Consider the following 18,221-nt stretch of genomic DNA (forward strand, 5'->3'; position numbering starts at 1 on the left):
GATCCTCAGCACCACATAAAAATAAATAAATAAATAAATATATTGTGTCCAACCAAAAAATAAATATTAAAAAAAAAACTTTATGTACTGTAGCAGTTATATTACATTAAAAAAAGTAAATTTGTAACTTATATGTTTAAATTATTTATTGTGTTTGTTTTTATATGGTGCTGAGGATCGAACACAGTACCTCACACATTAGACAAGTGCTCAACCACTGAACCACAACCCAGCCCCTTTGGGAAATAAATTTCTATCTGTAGTAAACCTAAATGTCTTATAACTCTTTTGCTTAAGACAAGGTTTCTCTAAGTTGCTCAGTCTGGCCTTAAATTACAGTCCTCCTACTTCAGCCTTCTGAGTAGCTGGAATTGTAGGCATGCATCACCATACCCAACCTGCTTGTCATTTTTTGTTATTGCTACTTTTTTCTTCCTTTTCTCTCTCTCTCATTTCATCTCTCTAGCTTGCACTCTGTTTTTTTGGTGTTACTGGGAATTGAACAAAGGGCCTCACACATGCTAGACACATGCTCTCTACAACTCAACTAGATTCCCAACCCCTTATTTATTTATTTTTTTTAATTTTGAGATGTTCTCGGTAGTCACCCAGGCTAGCCTTGAACTTGCAGTCCTCTTGCCTCAGCTTCTGGACTTGTTGGGATCACAGGTGTATACCACCACACCTTTTGTCTCTCCCTCTTTTTTTTTTTTTTTTTCCCCCACATGGCAAAATTTCTCAATTCTGTATATGAATGTTTTTCCATACTTTTGTTCAACTTTCTTCTTAGGTTCCAAGATTCAACAATTAACTATTGCGTTGTTGTTTTAAATATAACTGTATTCCTAGTGTTCTTGGGAACTAGGCAGTTCGGAAGAAGCCAAAGATCTGAAATTAGAGTCTATGAATAGATACAAATGATGAACTTACACAGGACCGGTTTAAATTGTATGATGCAAACCATCTTTGCTTCTGGAAGTGGGTCCAAAGGACCAGTCTGTCAGAATTCCTGGTCCTCAGTAGCAATGCACATCCATGAGTCTACCTTTAGACTTAACTGACTAAGACCGCCCAGTTTAAGTTTCACAAGAGCACAAAGGGATTCTGATGAAGAAAAGCTGGGGTGGTGGCTCAGTGGTGGAGTGCTTGCCTGACATGTGTGAGGCACTGGGTTCAGTCCTCAGCAGCACATTAAAATAAAGGCTTATGTCCATCTACAACTAAACATATTTTTAAAAAGAACAACAACAACTGCTGATTGTGTTATTGGAGATGAGAGAGAGAATGAACAGAGTTAAAGAACACTACTGTACTCTATTTGGAAAGGGAAAGAACAGAAGATTGGAAACTTGGTGTGTGTAGGAAGGCACAGTGAGTGGAGGGCGAGAAACGAGGGCTGGGAGGCTCAGAACAGGTTCTGTAGATGCTGCCTGCAGTAGATAGAACCTTTCAGGCCACTTGGTCTTTCAGTCTTGTCTTGGTCATTTTACAGGCAGATTTTATTCTTCCTTTTACTTGACACTTTTTTTCCCTTAATTTCCAGTGAAGGAAAAGATACAAAAAGCAGAAATGTAATTTGAAATTTTCACTTTCTTCCTTGAAGCAAAATTTCAAAAAATGGCATTTTCCAAATACATACTTTTTTTTTCTTCTGTTTTCATCATTAGGAATGGAGGATGTTTGGTTCCATACCAATGCAGGCATGTCAGCAGAAGGATGTGTTTGCCAGTTACCTTACTTCTAACTTCCAAGCGGTAAATAGATTTTAAAGGTGTGGTCTATAAACATTATGGCATATAGCTGTGAGATTTTGTAACTCATTAGTATCTTATTGCATTATCGTGTTTGTATCTAAATCCCTGTCATCTGAGGAATCAAAAGAAAAACAGTGGGATTCACCAGTTACCTAGACTTGGCTCCACACTGGTTTTCTACATGTCAGTTAAGTGCAGGTTTGTGTTTAGTACTCCATTCGTCCCATCTCACTTGTGTCCATGTGGTTACTCCTTTAGCCAAGCATGAGGTCTGGCAGTAAGCGGTCTTCCTCTCAGTCCAGCCCTGGTAGTCCAAAGAAGCAGAGAAAGGAAAGTAGTTCTGCAGATTCTCCCGCTGACATGGAGCTCGATTCAGGTAGGTCTCATCTCTGGTTTTGATTTTAGTAAGCAGGCATGATGAGTCCATGCTCCTGAGTCCATATAAAGGGTGATATTCCTTTATTAGAGATCAGAGCATCACCACTATCACTGAAGCTGAATTAGAAGCCACACTTAATATGAGAACCAAGTGGGCCAGCTATCTGAATCCCTGAGTTTGACACTTAACACACCTAAAGGGCAACAGCTAGACCACCCCTCTGATCAGGGCTGCGCTCTGGGATAACCAGTGGACAGCATGTGTGCTTCTGGCAGCTCTGGCCTTTTCCTCTGATTACTCTTAACCCTCTTCACTTACCTATGGAACCTGTGGGTACCGGGATTATGACAGTCCTTTTGAGCAAATCATTGGCAGCTCAGAACAGACCTCCCCTCTTTTGGAGCCTCTCTTCCCCCATACCAACCACTGCTACTCTGTATTTCCCCCTGGGACTTCTGATTACTAGTTTAGATTACTAGTTTAGATTTTCCCCCCAGAAAGCTCTGGAGTAGATCCAGGTTTTGTGTGGATTAGATAAACTGCAAGGTCACTCCCAATCCAAAACTGAAAATCACTCTTATTCTAAATTATGCCTAGTTACATTTTGTTTGTTTGTTTGTTTGTTTGTTTTTTACTAGGGACTAAATCCAGGACCCTCTGTCACTGAGCTATGTTACCCCAGCCCTTTTTATTTTTTGTTTTGGGATAGCGTCTCACTGAGTTGCCCAGACTGGCCTCAAGTATGAGATCCTCCTGCCTAAGCCTTCTGAGTCACTGGGATTACAAACATGTGCCAGTGGGCCCAGCAACACCTAGCTACTTTTGTCCTGTGTAGCATGTCAGATGTTCTGAAGTTAGGTGAAGTGGCGACATTAAGATAATACATACAGGGCTGGAGTTGTGGCTCAGTGGCAGAGCACTTGTCTAGCATGTGTGAGGCACTGGGTTCGATTCTCAGCACTGCATATAGATCAGTAAAATAAAGGTGTATTGACAACTTAAAAAAAAAAAAAAAAAAAGATGACATACATAAAGATAACTCCAGGGCTGGGGTTGCGGCTCAGTGAACACTTGCCTAGCAAGTGAGAGGCACTGGGTTCAATTCTCAGCACTACGTAAAAATAAATAAATAAAGTTATTGTGTTAAAAAAGGATACTCCAATAATTGGAGTGGGATGTAGCCCAGAGGTAGAGTGTGTACTTAACCTATACAAGGCCCTGGGTTTGATCCCAGCCTTGTATTTAAATTTAAAAAGCATTCTAATAATAAGATTCCAGCAATGTACCTTACCTCAAAACTTGAATGTGAACCCCTCTCTAGTTTTCAAACTCCCAGGGAGAATTTAAAAGTTGCAGACTAAATCCCCTTAAAATTCAAAGGAATTAAAGTCCAGAATTGAATTATGTTGCATAAGTGGCTTCAGAAGTCCATAATCAAAGCTGCCAAATTATTTCCCCATTTTTTTTATTCTGCATAATCTCAGCCACAGGGATTCTGGATGTCTGGTTAGAGTTCACAACCTGGACTTCCTGCGCCTGCAGCGTTACTTTAATATATTTATCCTGTGTGTGTGTGTGTGTCACAATCCTGCTAAAATTGAACCACTAAGGTATATTCCCAGCCCTTTCTTTCTTTTTTTTGTTTTATTTTTTTGGTGCTGGAGATTGAACCCAGGGCCTTATGCATGTTCATTGGTTCTTACCTTTTTTTGTTGTTTTTTTGGTACCAGGGATTGATTGAACCCAGGGTCATTTTACCACTGATTCACATCCCCGGCCCTTTCTTTATATGTGTATGTATAAATATATTTAAAATTTTATTATTAATTTATTTATTTTATGTGGTGCTGAGGATTAAACCCATTGCTCCCCCATGCTAGGCAAGCACTCTACCACTGAGCCACATCCCCAGCCCTTATTTTTATATTTTATTTAGAGACAAGGTCTTGCTGAGTTGCCTAGGACCTTGCTAAGTTGCTGAGACTGGCTTTGAACTCATGATCCTCCTGTATCAGCTTCCCAAGCTGCTGGGATTACAGGCATGTGCCACTGCGCCCAGCCCCAGCTCTTGTGTTTTTATTTTTATTTTGAGTCAGGGTTTCACTCAATTGCCCAGGCTGACCTTCAACTCACTATCCTCCTACCTCAGCCTCCTTCCTAGTCATCTGGGATCACAGGTGTGTGCCACTGCACCTAGCCCAATCTCAATTGTTAACAAGACCAGAGAGTTAATAGGGAACCCAGTCTCAATTGTTAACAAGACCAGAGAGTTAATAGGGAACCCAGTCTCAATTGTTAACAAGACCAGAGAGTTAATAGGGAACCCAGTCTCAATTGTTAACAAGACCAGAGAGTTAATAGGGAACAGAATTATCATAGCCCTTGCCACATACCCATGAAATATATATGTTTTTGTTTTTGTTTTTTTAGCTGTAGTTGACCACAATACCTTTATTTTATTTATTTGTTTTTATGTGGGGCTGAAGATTGAACCTGGCACCTTGCACATGCTAGGCAAGTGCTCTACCGCTGAACCAGAACCCCATCCCATACCCATGAAATTTTGACAATTTTGTAATTTCCCAAACCTTTAAAGCAGTTGACCCAGACAAAAGTATATCCTCAGAACCCAGCATTTCTCAATGTTATCAAAGACCAGGATCCATTGTTTCCTCAATGAGGGTAGAAATGGTTTCAGTCTCAAGAATTCCAGTATCTCAGTGCCAGTTATCTGTCCCCTCTGCCTAGAAACATTTCAGTTGGAGTGAATATCTTGGTCTTATGCTATTTATAATATAGTAGGAGAAAGCCACTTACCCTCATGGTGGCACAAAGCCACCTGTGCTTGTTAAATCATTTGAGACACAGCTATCATCTCTCAAAAGTTTGGGGATTTAATGGCAACCTGTCATCAGGTCCACACACATAGCCGGGGACTTTTTCCTTTATTTCTTGTACTTCCGGGGGAACTTTCTCTCTTTCTCTCTTACTCCCTCACTCCCTCTACCCCGCTTCCCTTTCCCTCTCTCTCCTTCCTTCTCTTCTTTGCTCTTTCCCTGTCCCTTTTTCTCTACCCATCTTCTACCATCCTGGGGCCCATAGTGCAGTGGGACTCCTGGTACTAAAGCAATGAATGCCTCCACCTTCCTCACTTCCTTGGCTCCGTGAAGAATGGGATTTGGGCAGTAGATTTAGCACTTGTTAAAGGAGTGCTGATTTATTTAGAACCTGTGTGATACACACAGAACCCATCCAGAAAAAAGATCATCTACCCATTGGTGCCTAAGAGGACTGATGGTTTTCGGGTGGAATGGCACATGCCTATAATTTTTACCCAGTGACTCAGGAGACAGGCAGGAGGAGTGCAAGTTTTGAGGCCAGTCCAGACAACTTAATGAGACCTGTTAAGGGGATGTAGCTCAGTGGTAAAGCACTTGCCTAGCATGCTTAAGACCTTGGGTTCAATACTGAGTACCACCAAAAAAAAAGGACTGGTTGGCACAAGCTTTTTTGCCTAAACCAGACTGAAAAGAGGCCCTGTAAGCCTATGTACACACTAAGGCCCACAGCCCAAAGCCACATTATCTTGAGCCCACCAAAAACTTCTCCAGGTGTTTCCCCATACCCTGTCAACCCGCTTGTTAATTTTCAGTGTTCCCAGCTAGACCAAGTGTCCCCTTCCCCACCTGTGTCTGAACAACTAAGGTGATAATCAGATTGTCAAGGTCAGTTATTAGGGCTGCTTAGTGAAGGAGCCAAGTGGGCCTGCTGACCGAACTCTGGCCTCATGGTCTAACAATCAAGGCCCTGTCCATCCCTAGACTGCCCCTATCCCAGTTTCTTCCTGCCTTGTAGTGCACAGTTCCCTACAGAGAAGTAGCTTGAGTGACCTCTGTGACAGCTCATTCCCAGGAAGGAGAAACATTGAGACATCTCATTGTTACTTTCTGGTTGAAAAATGTTATTAGAAGCGTATAAGTAGAAAAGGGTCTATGTCCCAAATCTGTGGGTATAGTGATTCAGTTTGGAATTGCAAAATACAACTACCTAAATGTGTTCTTATTTATTATAACATTCTTATATTGATTGTGTTTGTTGTGATGTTTTGTTGAAATGAAACTTGACTTTAAGCTGTTTATAATTTATTTATTCATCATTTATTCCCTGTGATACTGGGAATTGAACCCAGGGCCTGGTACATGCTAAATAAACACTGAATTATATCCTCAGCCCCTTTTCTTTCTTTGTTTTAAGACAGAGTCTTGCTAAGTTCCCCACGATGGCCTTGAACTTCAATCCTCCTACCTCAGCCTCCCCAGTAACTGGGATGCCATTGTATCTGGCTTGTACATTTGTTTTTGTTTTTGTTTTGGTGGGGGGATCAGGGGTTGAACTCAGGGGCACTCAACCCCTGAGGCACATCCCCAGCCCTATAAGTAACAGTGTGTTGTTTTTGCAAATCTTTTTGCCTGTTCAGTAAAATTCAGATGGTTTTACATAGGTTTCAAGATTTGGCTGAGTTTTTCACATTTTTAAAACCCATACTGTGTTTATGATCGCTCTGTAGACAAGAAAAACAGATGAGTAAGACAGATCTCTGTCTTAGTTACCATTCTGTCACCAGTGATTTCAGGTGTGTCAGCACTTTGCTACCAGCATGGTGGTCTACAATAATACGACATCTCGCTGCCACAGACCTGATTACAGACTGTAATTAATAGTAGCACAGAGGAAACACTGAGGAGCCATACTGAATGAAGTTGTAGGTCCTAACAAGAGTGATTTTGAGCTGCATCTCAAGGGGTGAATTTGCCAGGGAGATGATTAGGGGCAGGGCAGCATTTGGAGAGAAATGCACATGCAGAAGCACAGGTACCTGCACAGTGGCTGACAGTGCAACTCTGTGTTTAAGCTGGGCAGTAGGGGATGCAGGGTAGAGTCAGGCAACTCCGGGTCACAGAGGCCTTACTAGCACAGGAAAGGATCAGACTTCATCCCATAGGGATGGGAAGGCACTAAAGGGTTTCTCGTTGAAATGGGAAAGTCCATAGGGCCAGATGATGTTTTAGAAAGATCAGCTAGAGTTCAGAGGACAGATACAAGGAGGATGAATCCACAACAATGCCACTGTTCCTGGCCAGTGATAATGGGCCTGAAATAAGGTAGTGGTTATGGCAGCGAATAGGACCTCAAAGGCCCAGGTCCTGCGGGTAGAAGAGAAAAAGAGAGAGGACTCCAATGAAGAACAGCTTCCATCTGTGATACTCCAAGCAGATAACATTGGTGGTGCCATTAGTAAGAATTGTAAATAGGATAAAAGTCCAGATTTAGGAAAAGGCACTTGGTTATTAGACAGGTGGTAGCTGAGGGACACACAGGTGATACACATACCCACAGGTGAGCAAGGAGTCCAGATTAGAGGTTCATGGGAAATGCCTCAGGTGTCTTCCTGCCTTCATCCTCACTCCACCCCCAGCCTGGCTACACTGCGTAGCCCACCTGCACTTCAGTCAGATTTCCTACTGTGCTGTGCCAGGAACCAGTCTTCAGCCACAGCACCTTCTCTGGGAACTACTCTGTATCTCTTCTGTCTGAAACCATATACATGGCATGGAGTGGCTCTCCTGGGGGTTTGGTTCAAGAAATCCTGACAGCTCTCGCTGTAGACAGTCTTCTCCAGTGCATTGAGGACATTAGGTCATGGTCATGATGTTCAGTTTTCCTCCTCAAGCCAGTTATTTTTGACTATTGGACCTCTAGATACCTCCAAGTTCAAATAATAAATTTTTGCAAAATCAAATGCTGTTACACCTTGTAAAATATCTCTCAACATTCTCATTTCAGATGTGGAGGTGCCACATGGTTCTCAGAGCAGTGAAGCTTTTCAGTTTCAACCGCCATTGCCTCCTGGCACTCCTCCTCCACTGCCACGGGGAACTCCTCCACCCCTTTTTACTCCTCCACTCCCCAAGGGGACCCCGCCACTGACTCCCAGTGACTCACCCCAAACCCGGAGCACAGCTGTGGATGAGGACGCACTGACTCTGGAAGAACTTGAAGAACAACAGAGGCGGATATGGGCAGCTCTTGAGCAGGCCGAGAGCATCAATAGTGACTCTGATATTCCTGTGGACACACCTTTAACTGGAAACTCCGTTGCCTCTTCACCTTGCCCAAATGATCTTGACCTTCCTATCCCAGAAGGGAAAACAGCCGAAAAGCCAACACTGGAGGAGTCTGAGCAACCAGACACTTGTGCAAAGACAGCTGAAGTTGAACCTCCCTCAAGCCCAGCCTCTGAGACCACCCTGCTTTGTCAGAATGAAGAGGAGGAATCTGCAGAGGTGAGCTCCAGAGACGCTCTGCTTAACAGTGGTGATGTCGTAACAAACTGTAACATCAGGAATGGAGGCAGCCAGAAGCACCTTCAAGTGGACACCAGTTCTTCAACAGCCTCTAAAGTTCATAGCCCTATACCTGACATGAGCAAGTTTGCAACTGGAATAACGCCGTTTGAATTTGAGAATATGGCAGAATCTACTGGAATGTACCTCAGGATTAGAAACTTGTTAAAGAACTCTCCCCGAAACCAGCAGAAAAACAAAAAAAATTCCGAATAACTGTTTGTTGTGGCACCAAGAGCCATTTAATTATCTGTAACTGTGTTCTGTTGATGCCTACCAAGTGATGGGTAAAAATTGTTCTCCTATTCGTCCCTCCCTGTTTAAAAATCTATCCAAGGTTGAATTGTGGTCTCAAGTCAAGACTATCTTAAAGAATGGAAAGACTGGGCTCACTAATTTGCTGTATTTTATTCTCACCCACAAAACCTGCAGGGGGAGTGTACATAGGAGCTGGTTCAGAGGTAGTTTGTTAAGGTTTATACTATTTTTGGATTGTGAGTGTCTGTCAAGAGTGATGTTTTTTATCTGTCTTTTGTACATTGTTTTCCCTTTCTACATTTTGCTAATTATCCTGTATATAAGTTTAATATATCACTTTTTAAAAAAAAATTCTAACCATTTTAAATTCATATTTCAACTCTGACAACCAAATGAGAAAAATCAGGGATGAGCAGCTTTATCCCATTTGGGGTATTTTTGTAAGATTTACATGTATCAATTTTAACCACAATTTTGGTTTTTTGTACCTTCATTCTTCATATAAGCTTACTATACAGTTATGTTCCCTTTTGTGTACAGAGGTTTAATAAATTAGTTTTCATATACATAACCTAAGACTTTGAATATAAAAAAGTGATTCACAGTTAAATTATTAACCTTTTAAATCTGGAAGAAAATTATGTGGTTGCAAAAATTAGTGACAGCAAAGGAAATAAGAAATTGCAAGCTTGGGTGCTTTCAGAGAATGTCCACCTTAAATATAGAAAAGAGCAGAATCTCTTAAAGTAGCTATTTTACAAAAATGAAAAGAGGGCAGCTAACCTTTGTACAAAAATAATATTCTGGATTTGAACCCTAATATTAAGAATTAAACAGTAGGGGCTGGGGATGTGGCTCAAGCGGTAGCGCGCTCGCCTGGCATGCGTGTGACCCGGGTTCGATCCTCAGCACCACATACAAACAAAGATGTTGTGTACGCCAAAAACTGAAAAATAAATATTGAAATTCTCTCTCTCTCTCTCTCCCTCTCTCTCTCTCTAAAAAAAATAAAAATAAAAAAGTTTAAAAAAAAAAAAAGAATTAAACAGTAGATATAAATTAATTGCTTTTGCACATCAGATATAGAAGATAGAGCTGAAAGTATGATTTTTTTTCTTTATGTGAAATGCTGTTACATGTTTATAGTTGGTCAAGTCCAGGAACTTATGTGGTCTTGAATTATTAGTCTCAGGTAGTGTTATCCTGCTCCCAGGCCAACAGAGGGAGCAATATACAACCATTCTGGATTTTTCATTTTTGGGAACTTGAATTATTTACTGCTCTATAACAATAAAGAGAAGGAAAATTATATAAAAGGACAAATTAATTTTAAGGCCCTCATAGAACTTGCTAAAATAAAATGTTAAATACTTCTGACTTTTTTCTCTGAGTTTAAATACATAATAAAGTAACCCTTTAACAGTAGTCGATATAGAGCAGCCTCAACATTTCTGTCAGGCAAATACTACCATAGGGAGGCACAGAGAGGTTAAAGGGACTTGTGAGTTTTAAGATGTGGTTCTTAAAAGACCAACCTTCAACTAAAGATTTGACTGCACCCTAAATCATAGAAGTAGTTGTTTAAATGTCCCTTTAAATATCGCATTGGTAGAGTCCTCTGTGAATCCAGACATAGCTTAGCAATTATTATGCCAGGTGTTGTGTTAAGGTATTTTTGTGCATTGTCCCATGTTTACTATTAACTTCATTTTGTTTAGAGGGAAGCACTTAAGACACAGCTGGTAAGCAACCCCCATACCCAGACTCGACCACTGTACTGCCTCCCTGTCAAAAGCGCTATAAAAACATTGCTTTCTCAAAAAGTGTCTCCTATTTTATTTCTTCAGTTACTTGTTGAGGGCACACAGTGTGCTTTTCGGCAATAAAAGAAGTAACAGAAACTACCTTTCAGAAGATTACACACTTTGGGGCTGGGGATGTGGCTCAAGTGGTAGCGCGCTCGTCTGGCATGCGTGCGGCCCGGGTTCGATCCTCAGCACCACATACCAACAAAGATGTTGTGTCTGCCGATAACTAAAAAAATAAATAAATATTAAAAAAAAAAAAAAAGATTACACACTTAGTGGGAAAAACACGTGGTTCCCTCAGTTCTTGGACAGCAAAAGTATTTATGAGAAGGGGCCAAGGTGTGGGGGCTGTTTGGGGATAATGGGAGAATCACCGAGAGAGGCCTGCTTGCTTTCAAGTTCCCAAGACCACTGATTCAAGCATTCATTTGGATTTGAAGACTTGCAGGAAGATAACCCTTTAGCCCCAGACAAAATGCACATTGGGATGTACAGGAAATGGTGTGAGTAAGAGAAGCAGCACACTCAAGAAATGTATCATGGTAGAGGGGCTGGGGTTGTGGCTCAGTGATAGAGCACATGTCCAGCACATGTGAGGCACAGGGTTTAATCTTTAGGCCCACATTAAAAAATAAATAAATAAATAAAAGTTACTTTAAAAAAATATATTGAGACTAATGTAGGATTTTAAAAAAAGTATCATAGTAGGAAAAAAGACTTTGAAAGTTCACTTACTTGACACTAAGAATTTTGGATTGCTTTTCTGTAAGATTTGAATTTTGTTAGGCAAAAAAATTATCAGCTAAAGGTCCTGTCCAAGTGATTTTTTTTTAAGATGAATATAGTGGGGCTGGGGATATATCTCAGTTGGTAGGGTGCTTGCCTTGCATACACAAGGCCCTGGATTCAATCCCCAACACCACAAAAAAAAAAAAAAAATGAAGAAGAATACTATGGAGCTGGGTACTGTGATGCACACCTGTAATCCCAGCAGCTGTGGAGGCTGAGGCAGGAGGATCACAAGTTCAAAGTCAGCCTCAGCAATGGCAAGGCACTAAGAAACTCAGTGAGACCCTGTCTCTAAATAAAATATAAAATAGGGCTGGGAGTGTGGCTCAATGGTCAAATGCCCCATAGTTCAATCCCCAGTACCAAAAAAAAAAAAAAAAAAAGAATACTAGGGCAGAATTCAGAACAAATCTAGACGGGAAGCACAGTATGGGACACAGTTACTTGGAAGAGGTGCCCCATTTTGTAAATGCATTTGTTTGCTGTGTTTGAGTATTGTGAAGAGGAGAGTGTTGGGTGGAGGAGGAGTCCCTGTTTGGGCTTGTCCCTCCTGACAGGTCTCCAGGTGTGGAGAGGTGAAGTAACAACCAAACACTTGTTCTTCAAGACAGACTTGGAGCAGGGGTGGGATGGGTTTCTAATCTTTGCCTTGGATTAAAAGGAATGTGAATTGTAGCACAGGTTGCTAAAACAAGGCCAGCTCTTTGTCATCTCCTGGAACAGGTAAGTGGAAAGAAGGTGCTGCCTTACTAAAATACAAAACAACTTTTCAAAAAAGTTGCATTGATCCTCAGGTGATCCAAAATACAGTCTCCCCTCTACTAGTCAGAGCCTAGGTGATTTCCTCTAGTCCTCTGCTGGAATCGGTTGATTTTTCTGTCTTGCAATTTAGAGATCATCAGGAGCACTCAAAATCAACAAGGGCCTCATGAAGAGTTTTAGTAGGAAAGTTGCTCATAAGGCATGACTCAGGTTTCCAGAAACTGCTATGTCCTCACACAGTCTGCGTTTTGTTTCAGGATTTAGGAAAATGACTTTTCTTTCAACTTAAAGGATTTGTTTGATTTAATATATCAATTCACTTCAAAATATTCAGGATTAAGTTACTCTGCTAAAGGAAAGTGTTCATGAGTAGTTACAGAGCCACTTCTAAAGTCTTAGTAAATTAGGAGCATGGCTAAATCACCAGCAATGTAGCTAGAGTGAATATTTATATTACAGTGGGGAGGGGGACAGTAACAACCATACTAAAAAAGGGGAAATTTTTTTTCTCTTTCCAAAAGAAATGGCTGCATCTGGAGGGGCAGAGGGGACAGAACAAGACTATAAAATTAAATGATGCTCAACGACCTCCCTCCCCATTCATAATTGTTCACAGGGCACGTCTTTATCATCCACATTTGGATTCTGAATTTGTGTATTTTATTATTTAGAAAATCGCCTCCTTGAGGAAAGCAGATACATGTTCAAGGGAGAATGTGGGCCACCTCAAGGATGAGAGAGAGAGATACTTTGGGGCAACCCCATTTCCAGCTCTTTTTTTTTTTTTTTTTTAAGAAAACTTGGTACAGGCAGGGTATGGGAAAGTATGTAGGGATGACATCAGTGTGGTGATCACAGATGGTTTAACGTGGTCAGGTTCTCAGGATCCTTAGATGACCTGGTCCCCATTATCTGATAAATAGATAATGCTAGAAAGTTTCCTAAATTACAGATTTCTTAAAGCTGATATGAAATGCCTATACATTTATCCATTAGATTCAACTTCTAGCACATTTTCATTTGTAATTAAATTATACTCTTTCTTAGCCATTTAAAGAGTAAAATGTGATACTTCATTTATTTGTTGTTGTTGTTTTTGGTTTTTTGCTGTGTTGAGCATAGAAGCTAGGGCCTTGTGCATGTTAGGCAAGTGCTCTACCACTAAGCTAAACTCCCAAGTCCAACACTTGATTTTTCTTTATATAAAATGCTTACATGGGCTTGGGTGTGGCTCAGTGGCAGAGAGCTTGCCTCTCGCATGTGAGGCACTGGGTTCGATTATCAGCACCACATGAAAATAAACAAAATAAAGATATTGTGTCCATGTATAACTAAAAAATATTTTTTAAAAAATGTTTATATGTTGCTGGGCATGATGGTACACTCTTCCCAGTTATAGGGAGGCTGAGGCAAGAGGATCACAAGTTCGAGACCAGCCTGGGAAATGTAGGGGGAGCCTGTCTCAAAAAACACAATGGACTGGGAATGTAACTCAGTGGTAAAGCATCCCTGGTTCAATCCCTAGTACCAAATAAATATCAAATTATTACTTCTAAAACTGGATACAGAAAGAATAATAAAGCCATAAATTTGAAGGAAAATAAACTGCCATTTTCCTTCATACAGTATAGAAATTTATTTTTTCCACCAGACCATTTTCTAAATCTAGTCTTCTTTTTTCTTTTACCCAAAATAGAAATTCTTGATTCTGTTGCTGATAATAAGTACGTGTTTGTTGTATCAATTAAATCAAAATGGTACTATAAAATAAATGTTATCTATAATCACAACTTTCAGAGAAAAATCATTGTTCATTGTATGTCTTTTTCCTGTGAAAATATATGTAACCAAGTTTGAGGACTTTTTTTTCTCCCCCCTTGGGATGCTGGGAATCAAACCCAGGGCCTTGCACATGTTGAGAAACCTCTGTACAACTGAGCCACACTCCCATCCCTAAGTACTTTTCAAATTATTGAATCATTTCTATTATGAATTGATGATTTTGATAAGAAGTTGTTTTTCAAAAGAATTCGTTTTACAAATCCACCCTCAAATGTTCAACAACATGGTTTATTAACTGAAACTGATATTGTGAAATTAATTCCTCCCTGGTATTTAAGTGATGTGATTTTACTAAGCCAATAGTCTTTTTTTTAATATTTATTTTTTAGTTTTAGGTGGACACAGTATCTTTATTTTATTTTTATGTGGTGCTGAGAATCAAACCCAATCCTCATGCATGCTAGGTGAGCGCGTTACCACTTGAGCCACATCCCCAGCCCCAGCCAATAGTCTTTTTTTGGGGGGGGGGAGGATTGAACTCAGAGACACTTGACCACTGAGCCCTATTTTGTATTTTATGTAGAGACAGGGTCTCACTGAGTTGCTTAGCGCCTTGCTTCTGCTGAGGTTGGCTTTGAACTCATGATCCTCCTGCCTCAGCCTCCCAAACTGCTGATATTATAGGTGTGCACCACCATAGCTGACCAAGCCAATAGTCTTAGAAATTCTCTAAGTTTATTTTTGTGTAGATGATTTTACTAATTACTGCAGATAATCAGTTCACTGTGAACCTAACACATCATTTGTTTGTTTGTTTGTTTCAGACTGGACTCTGTGTTCTACCACAGAGCAATAATTCCCAATCCTTTCTATTTTTTGAAGCAGGAGCTCCCTATGTTGCCCAAACTGATCTCAAACTTGCAATCCTCCTGCTCCTGCCCCCTCCTTCCAAGTTATTATGATTATAGGCCTGCACCACCACACCCATCTTTTTTTTTTTTTTTTTTTTTTGCTGGACTTAGACAAAAGAAGATACTCCAGTGGTTTATTAAAGGGGGTACATTAAAGGCAGGGATAAGATTTGAAGGATAAGATTTGAAGGTGTAGTTTTGCTTTATGAAGTCTTGCAGTCAGCAGGTTGATTGACATCTTGGCAGGTCTGCCCCCATTTCAGAGGGGCTATGTGGCTACAATACGTCACCTCATCTCCAGTGCTGTGTGGAACCTTTGGCAGAACTTGAATAGGTCTCACAATGAGTCAGGGCAGTCAACTAGAGGAAATGTCTACTGGTCATTCCCAGACACCAGATTCTCCTATTCATTAGGCTTCAATGCATTGTAGCCCATAGGAAGCCCATAGATAGCTAGCAACCACCCAGCATTTTCATTGGATTTTTTTTAAACATATGGACTAAATGGGGAAAATCTAGAATTACTATGGCACAGTGTAACAAAATGTAAAGAATTATAACAACTGGGCACAGTGGTGCACAGGAGGCTGAGACAGGAGGATCACGATCAAAGCCAGACTCAGCAATAGCAAGGCACTAAGCAACTCAGGGAGACCCTGTCTGTAAATAAAATTCAAAAAAATGGGGCTGGGGATGTGGCTCAGTGGTTGACTGCCTCTGAGTTCAATCCCTGGTACCCCCTGCCAAAAAAAAGAAAAAATGTCATAACTAACCCAAGATGGAGCAGATCATGTTTTAAAAAATATTATAGGGCTGGGATTGTGGCTTAGTGGTAGAACTCTTGCCTACTACGTGTGAGGCCCTGGGTTCGATTGTCAGCACCACATAAAATAAAATAAAGGTATTGTGTCCAACTACAACTAAAAAATAAATTTAAAAAATTATGATCCTGGGGCTGAGGTTGTGGCTCACCGGTAGAGTGCTCGCCTAGCATGTGCAAGGCCCTGGGTTCGATCCTCAGCACCATATAAAAATAAATAAAATGAAGGTATTGTGTTCAACTACAACTAAAAAATAAATATTAAAAAAGAGGGAGATTCAGAGAGTGTGAACTTTTTAAAAAAGTTATGATCCTAATCCTTGTATTATATCTATAGTAATGGAAAATTCTGTATATCACAAATTCTAGATATTGAAAATGATTTTTTTGTACTAAGGATTGAACTAAGGTTTTGTACTAAGGTTAAGAGGTGCTTAACCACTGAACCATATCCCCACCCCTTTTTATTTTGAGACAGGGTCTTGCTAACTTGCTTAGGATCCCCAAAATTTCTGAGGTTGGCCTCAAACTTGGCAATCCTCCTGCCTCAGCCTCCTGAGCCACTGGAATTATAGGCATGTGCCACCATGCATTTTTTTAAACAAAACTCAATATCAACAATGTGGTTAATTTGGAATTTTTGTCATACAAGAAAGGACTGAAAATACAAGAGCTGTAACGCTTGCCCAGCTCTCTGTCATTCCACACAGCTGAGCCAGCTCTTCTTGCAGGGTGACCCCATACCACAGTGAGTTCGCGATTTCAGCCATGGAGTCTAGTTCATTAGTCATCAGTGAGAAAGACAAATGAAACTGGATTAGGACAGGTTGTGGGACTAGACTCAGGGTGAATTTCTCACAGGCTGGTATCAAGTTTGCTTTTGTTCCTTCCACATGCCTGCAATGCCTGTCCTGAGCTAGACTCTGAACCAATTACAGTTCTGTTCATTGGACAGGTCCAGATAACTTTAAATCTTTCATGTTTGAACATTTGGAGGATTATGATATCAGTGTAGCTGAAACTTGACATCTTCTCATAACTTAAAGATAAGGACAGGAGGAGTGTGTGGTGGGAATAGAACGTACTACCTATGGCCATAATTGAAGGAAATGCTGTTTCCCTGAATTCTATTGGAAAGGTCCATGGACCCTCATTTAAGAACCTTGCATTAGGGCTGGGGATGTGGCTCAAGTGGTAACGTGCTCGCCTGGCATGTGTGGGGCGCTGGGTCCGATCCTCAGCACCACCTAAAATAAAATAAAGATGTTGTGGTCCACTGAAAAACTTGCATTAGAGCAATCAAAAGAGAAGTTAATTGCTTCTGTTTCTTCTGCTTGGGCGGTTTTTCAACTGAAACCCAGTGGGCTTTTAATTAGTCCTTTTTCCAGCATTTTTCACTAGCATATTATTTCTACTGTGCTTTTTGTTTATTTGCATTCTCACTTGCAAACCTCAGTTCCACAAGAACAGGGATCTGTCTGTCCTCAGGAACATCCCAGTGACTGGTACATTAGTAAAGTTTTGTTGAAGGAATGTGGTGTTTTTGTTTGTTTTTATTTTTGTTTTGCAGTGCTAAGGATTGAAATCAGGGCCTCCCACGTGCTAGGCAAGTGGCTCTATCACTAGGTCATGCCCCACCCCCCAATGAGTGAAGATTTGAAAGATGAAGTAGTCCACGGGCTTGTTACCTTTTAGAAATTGACATCGTGGTAGAAAAGAGGATTCATGCACAGGGAAGAGTTTGAATTCTGTGAGGTCTTAGGTGGCTTCGAACGCTCTCTCTCTGGGGCATTATAATTATATTTAGTAGGGGAATTCATTATGCCATATTTATACATGCTCAAAACATAAATTAATCAATCATATTTCCCACACCTTTTCTTTTTCTTCTTCCTTCTGACCTGCTTGATTTCCTGTACTGATCTCCCTTCTATTATTATTATTAATAGTTTAATTGTATATTATCATTATATAAAAAGGCAGGCTTCAATTGTGGTTAATCACACATGGAGTTAGCGTAATTTCATTTTCGGTACTCCCTATGCCCTGTCCCTCCCCCTTAATCCCCTTCTTCCATTCTATTAGCCTCCCCTCTATTCTCATAAGGTCCCCATACCACCCCTGCCCCATAGCTTCCAACTCTAGATTCTACATTTGGTTCTAACTTAAGCTTCCTTCACTTTATAATACATTTTATTTTTGGTGAACTGATACAGTTTTCTTTTTCTTTTTTGTTACTAGAGATTGAGCCCAGGGGTGCTTAACCACTGAGCAATATTCCAATTCCCAGCCCTTTTAATTTTTTTATTATTATTATTATTTTAGAAGCTTTCTCACTAATTTGCCTAGGGCCTCCCTTAGGTGCTGAGGCTAGACTCGAACTTGAGATCTTCCTGCCTCAGTCTCCATAGCTGCTGGGATTACAGGCATGTGCCACAACACCTGGCTAATTTTTTAAACTCATTATCTGTTCTAATGTTTAGAGTAAAATTACCAACACATTTAACATGGTTTGTGTGAATGATTGATTCCTGGGTATATTTAGGATATAGAG

The 18,221-nt window shown here is 40.5% G+C and overlaps 1 protein-coding gene across 2 annotated transcripts in view; it reads left to right on the plus strand.

Moving 5' to 3' along the window:
• Zcchc8 (zinc finger CCHC-type containing 8) overlaps window positions 1–9,366 on the plus strand; it is a 24,839-nt gene extending 15,473 nt beyond the window's left edge. For both annotated transcript variants that reach the window (XM_015502443.2, XM_048785535.1), the window contains 3 exons: window positions 1,668–1,754; window positions 2,013–2,130; window positions 7,978–9,366. In XM_015502443.2, the coding sequence (XP_015357929.1) occupies window positions 1,668–1,754; window positions 2,013–2,130; window positions 7,978–8,753 (981 nt within the window). In that variant the 3' untranslated portion in view covers window positions 8,754–9,366. The remainder of the gene's footprint in view (window positions 1–1,667; window positions 1,755–2,012; window positions 2,131–7,977) is intronic.
• Window positions 9,367–18,221: the final 8,855 nt, after the last annotated feature.

The sequence above is a fragment of the Marmota marmota genome, unplaced genomic scaffold (assembly GCF_001458135.2).
Source record: "Marmota marmota marmota unplaced genomic scaffold, marMar, whole genome shotgun sequence".
In the NCBI taxonomy this organism is placed as follows: domain Eukaryota; kingdom Metazoa; phylum Chordata; class Mammalia; order Rodentia; family Sciuridae; genus Marmota; species Marmota marmota.